Raw genomic sequence first — 17,371 nt, forward strand, 5'->3', positions numbered from 1 at the left:
CCTCGAAGATCGCTCAAACTCAATTGAACTCGCTCACCTCCCTACGGCTATTTATATCGGCCGAGACGAAGCCCAGATCATTCTGGAAAGTTCGCGCATGTACCCGGTTTTCGAGACTATACTTCTATATAGTTCCACAGTAGTTCCTCTAACGTCATCTAGTATTGAGTAGAGAGTTTCATGCTGTCTCTGTCTTTGTGTGGTTTCAATGGTTGCCGCTAGATGGCGCTAGTTTTTTTTGTGTGTTCGTAACAATATTATTGAAATTACCTAAAGATAAACGGATTGGCCAGTTCTATGTAGCCTGTTTGAGAAAAAGCTCTGCGAGTAGTCTTATCGAATCACGAATGTGGTAGGTATATATAAACGGACAACAGCTAGTCGTAGATATATTGCCATTAAAATTTTGGATACACAATAAAATGATTCACAAATAAACTTTATTTTGTGTCAATAATAGTACTGTTAAAGTAAGTTACTTTGTTGAAACTTTTATATTCCATAAGAATTGGTCAAAGGTTGTCATGTTCGTCTTAATTATATATTTTATTAAATAATGTAGTAATATTATTGAATATTTATTTATTCATGCTTCATTGTAAACCATAACTACATTATATAGATAGTTTTAAGATAGTTACAGATTATGCAGTATGGGCGGACATTTGGCAATTTTATCAGACAGACATTCTCATGTCTTACGACCTGTCAAACGTGTGAATTTGAAATAATAGTTGTCGTCTAAAATGTTTCCATTTTTTTTTGATATTTTATACATATTTTTTTTTAACTTTTCATTCTCTAAGAAGTTTCTATACGAGTGTTAGGTAACTTAAAAAAAATACCTAAATTGGTTCAGCAGTTCTCGAGTTGCGCTTAGAAACGCAATTAGCGATTCATTTTTATTTATAGAGATTACTGACAGAGCCAGTTATTTACAATTGGTATACTCAACATTCGTTTTGTATATGTATATTCAAAATGTTCCAAGTTTTAATTTTATAATATCAGCGTTCTAGGAATTGTAAGAAGCTTAGACATTTATGTTGGAAGGTCGATTAGTTTTATTACAGAAATGAATAATGAGTGCACACAAATAAAAAATAATGCAAAAAGAATAGTTTAGTAATGAACCAATAAAAAAAATACGTAATATGATTTAACATTATGGCGTACCATAATGGAGGCGCACGTCCCGCAGTGTACTGTAAAATGCGTGATGATTACATGCCAAAATTATCAAAATTTGTTGGGCAATATTATGAGTACTTTGAAATAGTATTAGCATTTAATAATGAAAAGGAAAAACACGTAATCACAACCGATAGTTTTATTTATAAAAAAAATAATTATAAAATAATACTAGCTAACCTGACGAACTTCGTACGGACATATTTTTTTTTTAATTTTGCAATAAAAATATCGCGGTCATCGGTTGCTCTACCATAACCCAGCTAGTAGTTTTATTTTAACTGTTTGTTGTGTTTTTTATTGTCGAAATAGATTATGATTTAGACCCTTTATGGATTCAGTTTCAGATTTCTCCCGCCTTCACTATCCGGTTACTACGAACTACCCTCTTTCAGTCGTCGATCCATCTGGTCGTAGGGCGTCCGAAACTAAGTTTAAGGTTTAAAGCTACTCGTTTATGTGGATAAGATGGACTAATATAAAGATGTCATGGAACAAGGTTTAATATAATTCAAGATATAAAATAATATCTTATAAATATAAGATATGGAAAAACCCCATATTACTGACATACATAAAATTATTCACGCTCTATCGTTAAATTAAATAAAATAATGTGCATAACGACGTTGTAATTACGTGGAAATGAAACAATTTTACGGTGTTAGATTTTCATTATACAATATAACTGGGTTTATCTGACTGTTTGTATGTCTAGAATAAAATCTCAAAATGTATCTACTGACGGTATTTTCATGCTGTTTTTGCTAGCAGACAGAGTTAGGCCGTTTACGGAGAAGGTTTAGGCGTATATTTGTCAATGTTTTGTGTAAATAACCTTAAATACAATAAAAATTGTTGGAAAGGCTAAATCAACCCAGTAGGAGTTTTTATCGAAAACGCTGCCTAGTCTAGAGCCTAGTCTGCTTAGTTTACAAAAAAACTTTGCAGGCATTGTCTATCTTTTAAGGACAGGTACCTACTATTCTGATTTAGATAATGTTAAAAAATAAAATAAATGAATGTCTTAAGAGTTATCGCCGATTAAAAAGACACGTGAAAATAAACCAAGTGTGAGTTTCACGCCTGTGATAGGACTTGGTTGATACTACTCCCGAGCCTCACACTCACTTTCGCTATAAATATTATAATATAATGTATACCTATAATAGTTTTTATATATTATAGCTCTTTCTATATTAACTGTTTTTTCTGTATATTTTTTATTCATTTTTACATAAACATACATTAAATAATAAATTTTATACATATCACATATTTGATAATTGTGTTTGCAGGCAAACGAAGAAAAACTGACTTCAATTATATCGACAAGTAATACAACGTAGGTAGACGAAAAAATAGTCAAGTAAAACGCATTATCAAAGATTACTCCAAAAGTTGTAATTAGATCTCGATGAAATTAAAATCTGACCACATGATAAACATCGGCTTTCGATTAAATTAAAAATCATCAAAATTTGTAGACCCAGTTATGCGGAATTTTCGATAGTTTCCCCTTGATTTCTCTGGGATCCCATCATCAGATCCTGGTTTCCTTATCATGGTACCAAACTAGGGATATCTCCTATCCAACAAAAAAGAATTATCAAAATCGGTTCATAAACGACGGAGTTATCCCCAAACACACATAAAAAATATATATACGGTCGAATTGAGTAACCTCCTCCTTTTTTTAAGTCGGTTAAATAATCATTACCAAAGTAAACTACTCATATTAGAATCATACTTATTTTTCTGATTGTTGTTGACTTCAATTTTATTATCATATAAGAATAGTAAATAAAGCTTTTATACCGTCGTGCGGCATTTATTATATTTTCAATTATTATAAATCTATACTTTTATTATTTGAAAATTCACTGTATATTGATGGGGTGTAGAAAAACTTTTGTATAACAACTAACGTATGTGAGTACACCATTGTAAATTTTCTAGATGATTTTAAAATAATATATCTAATATTCTAAAATTCTCGTGTCGCGGTGTTTGTAGATAAACTCCTCCAAAACGACTTGACTGATTCTCATGAAATTTTGTATGCATACTGGGTAGGTCTGAGAATCGAACAACATCTATTTTTCATCCCCCTAAATGTTAAGGGTAGTTCACCCCTAATTTTTCTTTAATTTTTAGATAAAATATTTATTTTTTATTTTTTTATGATACAACATTAAAAAATACATACAACCCTAAATTTATAACCCTCTACGATCAACCCTTATTTTTAAATAGCGTTTAGCGGCAAGACAACGTTTGCCGATTCGCTAGTATAAATAACATAACAACCTCTCTGGTGTAGTGGTGCGGGTAGTCACCTAAAACACCGATGGTTTGCGGGTTCGAATCCCACTCGGAATGGATATTTGTATTTATATAAATATTCCTTTCTGGTATGGATTTTTCTCCTTGTGGGTCACCCCACCATGCCTCGGAAAGCACATTTTGTTATAATAAATACCTGATAGCGATCGTTACTCATAGTAAGGAGCATATCCGAAAACCCGTAGTGGAGCAGCATGGTTAACTAAGCTCCAAGCCTTCTCCTATGTGTAGAAAGTGGCCTATGCCCAGCAGTGGGAGGATAAAGGCTGAATGCAATTATAAATACGCCTAATGAAATTTCATATTTATGCATATATTTATCTTATTTGAATTTTCGAGAATTTTGGCCCCATTTAATTTAAGTGTTTAGTAATTAGGCCTTTACATGGACTAGTAATTACCCTTAACAAATGAATTGACAGCGGGTAATGTTCCGTGACATGTTATGAGTTAAAGCAAAACAGATCAAAATAACTAAGACATAACTAGTTTTTTACGTAGATACTTATCTCACGTGTGAGGTAGAGGTTCAGATAATCATGTAATAAAAAAAGATTCCTTGACCATGCCTGTTGTGTATATAAGATCGGTTTACACGGTGCAAGATCAACAGTGAGCAAGGAGACGTTGTAGAACAATCTTTCTTATTTCCTTATTTAGTGTTCTTTTGAATATCCTTTTGTAAAATGAAGTCGTTGTCGCTTGTAGTTTTTGTCGTTGCATTAGCTATCAATTTAGACAATACTCGTGTAAGTAAAATTATTTTAATTAACATTTATAATTTTACTAGTGTACCTACGTCTACTCCCTATATTTATATCTATAACTAATATCCTGTTCATAATAATATTGTATCCGTAAATTGTGTTTATGAAATATTAGATACACTTACTTTCATTTTTTTAACAGGTCTCATTTGGTGCAATAACTTAAAAGTTGACACTTCATTACGTGTGTGATAGATAAAACGCTTTGCATTTATTATGATACTTAAAAAAAAAATTAACGATACTTCACAGGCATTAAGCGACGATGAAAAGAATACTATCCACTCAGAGATTCTACCCTTCATAGCCGAATGTAGCAAGGAGTACGGCGTGACAGAGGAGCAGCTTAAAGAAGCTAAAGAATCTGGCAAAGTTGAAGCCATCAACCCATGCCTCATGGGTTGTATATTTAAGAAAATTAATGTGGTGAGTTCGACATGTATTGTAAAATAATGTTAAAGTTATGAATTACATTTTCTTCAATTTTACAAATAAGTGAGCCGACTCAAATTATTTTGTATTTAAAGTTGAAGTTCAAATAAGTTATTTACTTCCAATTTAATAACTTTTTTAAATCTATATTTCATTGTTTATGCCCTTTTAGATTGACGACAAAGGGCTGTTTAATCCAGACAAGGCTGAAGAGATTACAAAGAAGTTTTTGACACAGGAAGAGGAACAGAAGAAAGCTTTGGATATCATCAAAAGCTGCACCGCATCTGGTTCATGATTTACCTTTATTTCATTTTCAATAATATAGTACAAATTCCCTTATAATGAGTTAAACAATCTAACAGTTAAAGATTTTAAGAAATACTAGCTGGTACCCGCGACTTCGTCTGCGTAGGATTAGAAAGTACTTCGAGTAGCTTATTATCTTCTCAATATCTATTTTTATACCAAAATTTATCAAAATTCGTCCTGTGACATAAAAATCAATTTGTTACTACCAAATGTGCGTTAGAAATATATTATCAATTGTTATTGTATTTATGGTTCCCTGTTTTTGCGATGGCTTACTCATAAAAGATAGATATATGCTATCGTGGACTTTTTTGTAGGATTAATTAAGATAAACATTTCTCTTATCCATTATATACGTGTAAACTCTATAGTTTTAGCAGCCCACGCCAGAATAGCTCGCAGATGGCAGATTTTTTTCCGACTTACTTGAAAATTTATCTTTATATTTTGGACAATTACAAACTATCTTTAAAAATTATAGCCTATGTGTTATTGTAATGTATAAGCTACATATTGTAAATTTTCATTAAAATCCATTTGGTATTTTTTCGTGAAAGACGAACAAACATCCATACCCCATACGTATATATCCATACATACAAACTTTTATAATATTAGTAGGATTACTCTGAAATACTAGTTAATACAAATATTATAAATCAAGGGCTAGAATGAGATTACCGACTAATTTTGGTTTTGTAAGGCTTTGTTATTGTTACTATGCTGGCAACAGTGACAGTAGACTCAAAGATAATTACGTTCAATCATGTTTTGACTTCCGCTTTATAATGTTTCGCCACTTCCGCTTTTGAAATGTTCCACCACTTCAGCTTTATAATATACTACACAAAATTAAAGTAATTTGTGATTGCAGTTAACGAAAAAGAAGTAAGTGATGGAGCCGAGGGCTGCGAAAGAGCTAAGCTCTTATATGACTGCTTCATTCCTTTCAAAGGACAGGTATAATACAAATGACTACTTTTTTATTACTTTCTAAATATTTGATGGCTAAAAGTAGATCAGTTTTATATATATGTATATGAAGATCTAATACGGAATGGAAATATACCTACATTTCTAAGAATTGTTTCAGAAACGTTCACTGCACTGCGTTGTATGGGCGTAATTTGTTTTTAAAATCGAATTCCAATTTTTAATGAGATCACTGTCATTATTATGATGTCACCCATATTCATCAGCATGCATTATAACATTGGTGGTGTTATAATGCAAATTTCATTGTTTTTACCGAAGTTGAAAACCCGCAATTCGAATATGCGTTAGTTATTGTATCTAATATTTAATGAATATTTCATAAATACTAAAAAGACGTGATTGAAAAAGTGGTTCATTATATTAAATTTATGTAGACATATATAATTCATTTCAGTCCGTTTCTCATATAAAATCTATCAAAATAACAATTTTCACTAATTAACAATAAGAAATGTAGATACTTATATGATTAATAAAACGAATTTACTCGTAGTGAAATTTTTATATTTTTGTTTCGTCTGTGGAATAATAATTTATTTGTTTCGTGTAATATCCGATATCATTGGATTTATTTTTGTAAGGAGTAACTAGATATAAGTGTATATAGTAATAGTTTAGAATTAAAAACAATAAGGTTGACATGGAACCTTAGACATATATAAATTTTACTATTTCTTTGTTTCAGTTTGCCTAAGTCCACTGCGTAGAAGTATTTGGATGCAACGATTATTTCGTATAAAATTCATCAAAATGTACCTTGACGTTGTTATGTTAAGTTTTAAATAAAGCAATTTTATTACTATTTATATTTTTTTATTACGACTTTAATTAATATAATTGTGTTTGCTTGCAAACGAAAAAGCCGTCTTTAATTACATCGACAAGTATGAGTAATCGAAAGAAATTAACAATGCACTAGTCGTCACTACGATTTTCGAGGGTTTCCCTCGATTTATCTGGGATTCTGTTATCAGATACTGATTTCCTTACCACACTTGATTGATATCTCCTTTCCGACAAAAAAAAAAGAATTATAAAAATCGGTTCATAAACGACGAAGTTATCCCCGAACATACATTTTAAAAAAAATCGGTTGAATTGAGTAGCCTCCTCCTTTTTTGAACTCGGTTAAAAAAATACGTAAACTTTCATTTCAGTCCGTTCATCAAATGTATCAAAATAGCAATTTTTACTAATTAACAATAAGAAATGTTATGTACATTACTTATATGATTAATAAAACGATTTTACTCGTAGTGAAATTTTTATATTTTTGTTTCGTCTGTGGAATAATAATTTATTTGTTTCATGTAATATCCGATATCATTGGATTTATTTTTGTAAGGAGTAACTAGATATAAGAGTAGTAGTAGTAGTTTAGAATTAAAAACAATAAGGTTGACATGAAACCTTAGTTTTATCACTTGTTAATATAAATAAAAGCCTACAGTGTTGAAGTTATACAATACCAGCTAGTAGTATAAAATATAACAAGTTAAACAGCACCAAATAATAAATATATCTCGCTTTAATCGTAATAAAATGTAATTGTTTATAATTGCATGTTATAACTATTACACTAAATAAACAGTACTTAAAAGTGATCTGGAACCAACAGAATAGGGTTTAATCTCCTAACCGTTCTGGTCTCATTATGCAATTCAAGCTTATTAATTATTATATAATTAAATTAAATAATATTTACACTTTGGTGGATGGTGAGGAACAAACGTATGGTACGCCTTATGGTTAGTTCGGTATCTACCGTTAACCATGGACGCCTGCAACACGACGAGCATTGCAAGCAGCTTGCCGACCCTAACTCTAACTCTCCCATGAAGCTTTAACGACCGCATTCACTACAGGAACACAAAGCTACTTGACAGCAGTATCATTTTACGGTGTTTTTTCTGTTATATATTTTCCACAACAGGCTGCTCTAAATTTTGAGCAGTACATTTTCTGCTGTGTCCTATCTACCTCTACAAAATGACAATTGACCAACTACTGCTGGTTACAGACCTTTCGTATTATTCTCTAATGCCGGATCTTCGAACTATCAAATAGAAATAAAAAAATTAGCCCACACTCTTTTTCTGTAGTATGTCCAACAAGTAGTAGGGTTATAATTACAACGACAATTTATACTTAAAAATATAAAATCCAAACGAAATAAATAAAAACCCCATACTCAAAACCTTCCAGTAAGATGCGATTCCTATATCGGGGTAATTCGTACCTCCCAAATAAAAATTCCCTAACCACGGCCAATTATAGTATGACTAGTTCATTGTTGAAACCCATGATCGCTACACCCTCTCCTTTCCAATGATCATAGCGCCCAGCTATCGCTACTAACTACATCGACTACTCCTGTTATTGTATATGAATTTGGCAAACCAAAGTAATTCAAACAGTAGCAATAGAATACTTATAATGCATGTTTTTTTTTTATTCGCATTGGAACACCGTCAAAAAATCATAATGATATGATACTGTTCAAAATGAAAATTCTCTTTATTTAAGTAAGCTTCAAAAGCACTGTTGAATGATAATTTTGCAATAATATAATTATATTGATATTTTTTTTAAATTCCTTACGTTTAACATGAACTACCACTAATTTGTAATATAGATTCTGCAGAGAAGAATCGGTAATAAAACTCCGTAAATAGTCTCTTAAAAATTATCTATTACTATAAATTTATTCATGCCAGGCATAAAATAAAGCGCCAATAAGCCACAAACCTTTTTCATTAACATATTTATTACACACGGTTGAAATTGTCGAACACAAAATCTGTCAAAAAGAACCATTATAAAGTTCTTGATTGATCACTGAGCTAATACATCTTAATATATATAAATCTCGTGTCACAATGTTTGTCCTCAATGAACTCCTAAACCACTTAACCGATTATAGTAAAATTCGCACACCATGTGCAGTTCGATCCAACTTGAGAGATAGGATAGTTTAAATCTCAAATTATCGTCGCAATTTTAATTTATTGCTAATTATTTGTCTGTTATTATTTGACAGTCACAATTATCTGTTAACTCCAAATGATTCTAACAGATGTCGATACCTTTCGACTGGGTTGAGTAAGTAATCAATAGATGGCGCTGCTATGGTAAATCTACGAACGTGTCATATAAGCTACATTTTAACAGCATAATTACCACGTGTTGTTGACGCTATAAAATTAATTAAATTTATTTTGTAGTGAACGAAATACCGTATAATTCAATGACTGATGTTCTCTTATTGTTTCTCTTAGATTGTTTACTATAATGTAATATAACAAAAACTTTAGCCACAGCAACGCGTGGCCGGGTCAGCTAGTCTTAATATATATAAATCTCGTGTCACAATGTTTGTCCTCAATGGACTCCTTAACCACTTAACCGATTATAATAAAATTCGCACACCATGTGCAGTTCGATCCAACTTAAAAGATAGGCTATATTTTATTTTGATATATTATGTTATTATTATATTTCAGAAAAAAATAAGGTGATACGAAGTTCGCCAGGTCAGCTAGTAAATATATAAAATTTTGTCTATCATAAAAAATTCTTTTTGCATTATATTAATTGAAATTTTTATAGTTTAAACTTAAGTACATTATCTGAACTTAATCTTTTGCTTGTTAGGGTTCCGTACCTTAAAACGAAAAAACGGGAAACGAAGAAACGGACGACTTGTGGGATCACTTTGTTGTCCGTTTTCTGTCAAGACCCTTTTTCTCAGGAACGCAGGGAGGTATCAATCTGAAATTCATATCAAATACTCAGGTCTACTGTCCCTTGGAGCTGTAAAAAATGGAACACCTAAAATTCTAAGCCAACGCAACTAAGAGATACAGCTGTTTATGCTGCATTGACACTCGCAAGGGAATAAAACACAGGGTACTTCAGATAAAAATCAGACCGAGGAAGTGTCTCAACAAATAATTTAATATTTTTTAAAGTACATTACAGTTATCACTTACATGTACTAAAGTTGTATGTCTATGGTCTGTACAGAGCGCGTGAGCAGAGAGTGTTTGGATGACTCCTCAAACACTCTCTGCTCACCCAGAGATCTGGGATTGCAAAGTTTTGTCAACGGGTGTAAAATCGGCAACGCGCTTTTAATGCTCCTTTTGATGGAGGTTGTAGTTGCGGTATTGGAGCGTCTATGGGCTAAAATACTATTCAGTAACTGCTTAACATTAAATAATTTGAATGTTAAGCACACTTTCTACTTCAATGACGCAGACTAAATGAATTGATAGCAAACCTTAAGCGTGCGTATTTTGCATATATTGTATGACTCTTTACAACAACTTAACTTATAAAGATAAGTTAAGTTGTTGTAAAGAGTCATACAATATATGCAATGAAAATATTTGGAGCGAATATCTCTGCAGACTTCCTGAGATATTGCATATGGTTTCAGGGTATAGCGGTAGTCAAAGTATAAGTTATGACTGTAACATTATGTTTGTTCAGTTTTACACGAAATTACACGTTTTTAAAAATTAATCGAAAAAGTTTATTTCGTTTCATATTTTCCTTCTTTTTTCTCGTCTGTGTGTCTTATGTTAATTTTTTTTTTGTTAAGTTTACACCCTGACTAATAGTTACAAGACAAGTTTACATAGCGTCCTTAGCCTTAACAAATGAATTAACGGCGGATAATGTACTGTGACGTATTACAAGAAGATTAAAAAGACATAATCATTTTAGAAAAAAATTGGCCTGACCATGCAATTTGTATATATATAAGATGGGTTTACTTGGTGCAACTAAATAGTGTAACCAGTATCTAGGAGACGGTATACCGTACAGTACAGTCATATTTCCTTAAATAAGCTACAGAAAAATGACGTCATTATCACTTGTGCTTTTCGTCGTTGGACTGGCAATTAACTTACGAAATGTTCAGGTAAGTAAAACATTATAAAATGTGAATAATATTGAATTACAATACATAGATATATTATTGATTGATTCGTATATTTTGAAGTCCTCCTTGAAGTTATACGTGTATAAAATAATGCGTCTTCAAGACAGCAATCATGAAGGTGTATTAATTAACTCGATATATTTTAAGATTGATAACACTTTTAAATAATACAATAATTATTTTAAAATGTTTAAACCACAACTTACGAAACGATAGGTGTGTCATATTAACGACTCTCTTCTCATCCTTTAAATTTTAAAAATGTAACCACTTTAAAATAAGAAAGCACACACATTATTTATCGCATACATATACATACGTATTTCAATAGTTCCAAAAAGATAATCAAATACGAGTGCGTAGGTGTTCTAGTAACACTAAAGTCGGTATTTTTTTGCGGTTTCATCGTTACCACTTGATTTTATATTTATTAATAATTGAAATATACGCAAAATAAATTTATCGAATGAACCGTAAATAACAAAACCCTGGCTTTGTGAGGAATATGCTAACTACCCAATACCTATAAAAAAGCGTTACTTTTTCACGACTGTTATAATTATTTAACAAGATTTTTAGCATTCATCATCCACGCAGTCTTCACTCAAAAATATTTTGTTTACAATTTTTGTTACCGTAATAATACAGAAGTAAATTTTACAGTCGTTGTCTGACGAAGATAAGGAGAACATCCATGCAGCGATAATACCCTATGTAGCTGAGTGTAGAAAGGAGTTCGGTGTAACAAAGGAGCAGACCAATGAAGCTAAAAAATCTGGCCAAGTGGATGGCATCGACCCTTGTTTACTGGGTTGTATATTCAAGAAAGTCGGAATTGTGAGTACAATTACTTTTAAAAGAGTTTTAAAATTTATCTGCATTTGTATTACCCGTATTTATGGTCATTCATTTAATCATGTGGGAATGTAGTGTACCTTATTCGAAGAGTCTCGAAATTACGAGTATGTATAGACTTGAATATTAACAAAAAAAAAAAAAGCGGTGCACTTACAAAAAAACATTTTCGTGTAATTATTAGTCAGTGATTTCAAAATTGGTCTAATCGGTCAGGCTGGTCTGTAAATTCCGATTTAAGCTTATAAATGCAGAATTAAATAAAAATATTAATTTTGATTTTACGCGGATTATATTTAGGTACAGTATTTTTTCTGATTAGTGTCGTTGTCTTAGTAATTCTAATATATCCCTTAATTTTGTTTGTTAATACGAATGTTTGTTTCAGTGATCTTTCCTCATATTTTGCATTTACTGTTCATATAATACAAAAAAAGGTATTGACGTATGTTTTGAAAGTATTAAACAATCAAGTGATTGGATATTTCATTACATACGAACGTCTTTGTTTATACTAATTTTAACTCATTTAAGTAAGCAGTGAAACTGGCATAACATTTAATTGTAGGTTGATAAATATAACTTAAATTCGTCACTAAGCTTTTGCTTCCTCTCCAATACATGTTTTCTTAATTATTTTAGATTGATGATAAAGGATTATATAATCCCGAAAAATCTGAGGAGATCACAAAGAAGTTCTTGCCAAATGAAGACGATCAGAAGAAAGCTTTAGAAGTCATCAATTCTTGCAAATCTGGTACGGATTTTTTACTAGTAATAAAAAACGTAACGATAATATTAATATTCTAATATTTATTTTATAATATAACTTTTGTCTTTTTACATTGCACACCTATAACCGTTAGTTAAATTGTCTTTAAGTTGACTGGTACTGCTAGTATCGAATGTCTTTAGCTTTAAGTCCCCTTTTTGTATAATTTATGACTGTTTTGTACAAAAAATCAATGATATATACTACCTAAATAATTGTTTTGAACTCTTTTGTATACAGATATTTATAAATTATTCGTTATTTTTAATATTGTGATTTCAGTAAACGATGAAGATGTCAGTGACGGAGAGAAGGGCTGCGACAGAGCTAAGCTCTTACACGAATGCTTTGCTCCGATTAGAGATGAGGTATAACGCAAATATTTTCAAAGCTTACTTTACTTTGATCACTATTATATTTTTTATATGTTTGTATCACTACCATTCACTATCAAAATTTTCGTTATTAAAAGAATATTAGTTATGTAATTATTGATTATAAGTTGTAACCGACAGAAACTATATTTGCAACAAAATTTCTGATATTACAAGTTAATTATTATTTTATTTAAAGTGCAACACGAATCATTACTATTTCTTTGTTTCAGTTTGTCAAAGCCGGTTAAATAAAGTATTTGTAAGCTGGGGTCTTTTCTTAAACGATTTATGTACACACCTTACCCGACGTTGTTATGTTTAGTTTTAAATAAAGCAATTTGAATTCATTTAAGATTATTTTATTTAAACCCAAATTAGTACACGTTTAAAAAAATATAATATTAGTATTTTTTTAAGCGAGAAATTACAGAACATTATGTTTAAAAAAATCCTTAATCGTATTGTTGCTTACGGAGTGGTTTTTGTATTAGTCATATGCCTCTTCTTAAAGATCGAATCCAAACTGAAAATAACAAGATATTATTTATTAGATTATTACGATAAGCGCTATACACTTATGTATAAAACAAACACTAAATAATAACAAAATTAATTACCTGTGAAGCGTTCTCGATCATGCATTTGTAAGCCAACATGGAGCGTTCACATCCCTTATTGCCATCACTAACTGATTCAGAATTAACTACAAATTGTCAGATGATATTAATCTATTTATTTATAAAAAATAGGGCCGTTAAAACAGTCTTAATTATTTACATAAATAAAACGTAAATAAAAAATATTTATAATACTTACTATGTGAACAAGAATGAAGATAGTCTTCAATCAGTTTTAATTCTTCGTCGTCATTAAATACTTTCTTAGCGAGTTCAAGTGCATTCTCTTTCTGTAGTAAGCCACCGTCATCCAACTGGAATAAGCGTATTATGGTTTTAAAATATTAGTTTACATTATTTTTTAAATTATTAGATACATTTTTATATTTTTTTCTAAGTTTTTTATTTTTATTTTATACTTAGATAATAAACTGAGATTAACTTTAAAGCAAATAGTTGTTCGTAGTGGGTTACATTCAAAGAAGGTTCATTTTAGACCTCTAGTCAATGTACACCAGTAACTGAAAATAGTTTTTTGACCTATGGTCGAACCAAAACTCCAAGATATTTACATACATAATTATATACTCTCCTGTAACTTGAAATGGTGAATGAAATTTACGTCTTCTACTTAAAAAACAACCCCATGTATATTTAAATATTTTCATTCATACTTACGAGGCCTAGTTTTTTGAACATACAGGCTAGGAAACAAGGAGCGTTTTCGCCGCTGGGAATTTTTTTTGTTCTCAGATTATTTATATCATCTTCTGTAATGCTGTGATCCTTAATACACTCAATGCCCAGTTGCTCAAAATGCTGGTGTATCATTGCTTTTTGATCTGCTGTCATAGCCTAGAAATTAATAAGTTTTTTTTTAAATATATATGACGAAACACATTACTGCACTTTGCTACACCTAGATGTTCAAGTAAATATATGTATTATTTTAATTTCAAAAGCATTCCAGAAATAAAGGTTTTGCAAAATTAGGACGCTCTCTCATACAAAATGTCCAAATTTTTTATATGAGCGATTTCTCCTCGATTTCAAAAGTGAAGAAATACATATGGATAATATATAAATGTATTTGTGATTAAAAACCTAAGGAATATCTTTCAAGCTTCTAACTGCAGAAATGATGGAGTTCCACACAAATTACAATCAATATTTTATCCATTTGAGAATGAAATTTCCACAAAAACTGAAATACGTGTTTATTGATTCTAAATCAGCAGTCCAGAATTAAAATTTGTTGGTTCCAGCTTAAAAATGAGAACTTTCTGTTACATGTTTCCACCCTTATTTCAACCACTTAGAGATATAATTTATCAAAATCTGTTCTTAGTAAACGTCCATTAAGTATAAACTTGCTCGTGCTTGTAGCACAAAAAATCTTGCTAGAGTCCTTAGACCACACACACACTCACAAACACACACACATATACTTTAAGCCTATCGCAGTTCACTGCTGGACATAAGCCTGCTGGTGTTGCCCATAGTCACTGGGCAGGCGGGTTGGTGACCGCAGGGCTGACTTTGTCGGACCGAAGACGCTGCTGCCCGTCTTCGGCCTGTGTATTGCAAAGCCAGCAGTTGGATTGTTATCCCGCCATCAATTTAAAAAATTGTGACTTTTCGTTGTCTCTCAGCATGCCCACGCCTCTTAACCAATAAATCTTAGTAAATTAGAACATTTAGATTCGTGTTTATTTTAAAATTTCCTTTTTGATTTTCATTTCTACGATGATGTTTTCTACGATGTGTGATAAAAAGGTAATTTACGATTACACGGGTAGTTATTAAAGTTTTAAATGTGGACTACAAATGTTTCAAGTGATCACCGCCGAAATTAAATCTAATCGCCGAATTAGCCGATCTCTCTGATCGATACTTTACATTATAAATTTACAAAATTAATAATGGATTTTGTTTTCATATTAATACTAATACTATTATAAAAGAATTAAATAAAAGTAACTTACAGCGATTTCAAAAAATACGAAGTTCATTACGAACAGGCAAGTTAAAGACAAAGTCTTGTACATGTTGATATTTCTGTTACAACCGCGTCAACGTAATACTCTGTAATGTGATAATTTAATTTTTCGTTACATGCTTTTATACATACATGTCAAACTAATAATCAGCCTAATGATATACGTAGAACCTTATAATCAAACACAATTTGGGAATTTGTGAATGTAGGAAGTGATGCTGACTGCGTATCATTCATTGTCACACAATTTACCATGTTTATTTTCTTAATGAGTTATGAAATTAATCGATAAAGAAAAAAATATATAGCATAAAACTAAGCCTGTAGAGACAGATTTGTATCTGTAATAGAGTAATATTTTTACTGAGCATCAAAAGTACGATTATATATTTTAACTATTGACATTATAAAGATAATTTCATGTTCTAATTCAATTATGCTAACGTTGACTAAATCGTATGAAATAAACTTGGAATAATTATTGGCCTAAGTATGAGTTGAATATCAACTAAGATTATGAGGGAACATTCAGTTTAGACATAAACCTCCCTAAGTTCGCGCCAGACATCCCGGTTTTCCGCAATCTTCATCCAGCTTATACCGACAAACTTACGTAGATCGTCGGTCTAACGGGCCGGAGGACATCCCACACTGCGTTTGTCAAGACGCGGGCTCCACCCCAGGACACGTCTGCTCCAACGGCCATCGGTTTGGGGATAGTCTCATTTCTATTGCACGTTGAGCAACTTTAAACTTGTGGACCAGTCCCTTCTTCAGTGTCCACCTCACGGCTCCGTATGTTATACGTACACGAACACGTGCAGGCAGAACGTATTGCTCGAAGACTTTTGTCATCAAGCATTGTGAAGACTCGACGAAGCCTGCCAAACGCCGTGCAGCCCGACCGAATCCTCTTATCGGTCTCCTTTTCGAAGTTGTTGCGGCTTAGTTGGATGTTATGGCCTAGGTAAACATAATCCTGAACAAAATCGAGAAGGGTACCTCGATATATCGCCAGTCGATAATGACATCTCTGCAGAGAGTCCAAGACATCCAAGTTCTCGAGAGTTTAACTGAGGCATAAAATATGGAGTAGTTCAACTAAGGGACTTACTTCTGTAAGGTCGAGGTAGTTCTCCAGTCGGGTTGCTCCTGCTTTTGAGTAGGATATTTCTTGCTGTGCCCTACCTCAGTTAAAGTTTATTTGGTTAAATGGAGGTTACCCTTATTACTTGCGATTGTCTGGTTGAATTATTTATTACTATAGGTCTGACGAATGAAACTGACGGTTAAAGTATTAAAGCTCTATATGAGTAAAACCACGAGAGACGTTTTGACACACATAAATTCAGTAGGAATTTCCTGCTCAAAATATGGAGCAGCCCGACTGGGGTAGTACCTCGACCTTACAGAAGATCACAACTAAATAATACTGTTTTCAAGCAGTATTGTGTTCCTGTTGGTGAGTAAGGTGACCAGAGCTCCTGGGGGGATTGGGGATTGGGGATTGGGTCAGCAACGCACTTGCGATGCTTCTGGTGTTGCAGGCGTCTATAAGCTACGGTAATCTTTTACCATCAGGTGAGCCGTACGGTTGTTTGCCGACCTAGTGATATAATAAAAATAAAAAACATAAAACTAGGTCAAACATTGTATTAAACTTTTGTAAAAATCAATGTACTATTACAGTTTCCATTTTACATATGGAGATACCAATTAACAGTTAAACTCTTTATAAAATTCTGCTGTCATATTT

At 31.9% G+C, this 17,371-nt stretch overlaps 2 protein-coding genes across 2 annotated transcripts; one reads left to right on the plus strand and one right to left on the minus strand.

The window, feature by feature from the left end:
• The first annotated feature begins 4,121 nt into the window (after positions 1-4,121).
• On the plus strand, positions 4,122-12,996 carry LOC123660910. The gene is made up of 7 exons (XM_045595928.1): positions 4,122-4,286; positions 4,557-4,730; positions 4,909-5,026; positions 5,923-6,008; positions 11,659-11,832; positions 12,493-12,607; positions 12,905-12,996. The coding sequence occupies exons 1-7, from the start codon at positions 4,224-4,226 to the stop codon at positions 12,994-12,996; spliced, it is 822 nt and encodes a 273-aa protein (XP_045451884.1). The 5' UTR covers positions 4,122-4,223.
• A 405-nt stretch (positions 12,997-13,401) lies between these two features.
• On the minus strand, positions 13,402-15,707 carry LOC123661286 (general odorant-binding protein 56a-like). Its single transcript, XM_045596273.1, has 5 exons — positions 15,598-15,707; positions 14,295-14,461; positions 13,816-13,930; positions 13,617-13,702; positions 13,402-13,522 (listed from the first exon to the last, which is right to left on the minus strand). Exons 1-5 carry the CDS (start codon positions 15,662-15,664, stop codon positions 13,505-13,507), a joined length of 453 nt encoding a protein of 150 aa, XP_045452229.1. The 5' UTR covers positions 15,665-15,707; the 3' UTR covers positions 13,402-13,504.
• Positions 15,708-17,371: the final 1,664 nt, after the last annotated feature.

The sequence above is a fragment of the Melitaea cinxia genome, chromosome 16 (genome assembly GCF_905220565.1).
Source record: "Melitaea cinxia chromosome 16, ilMelCinx1.1, whole genome shotgun sequence".
Lineage (NCBI taxonomy): Eukaryota > Metazoa > Arthropoda > Insecta > Lepidoptera > Nymphalidae > Melitaea > Melitaea cinxia.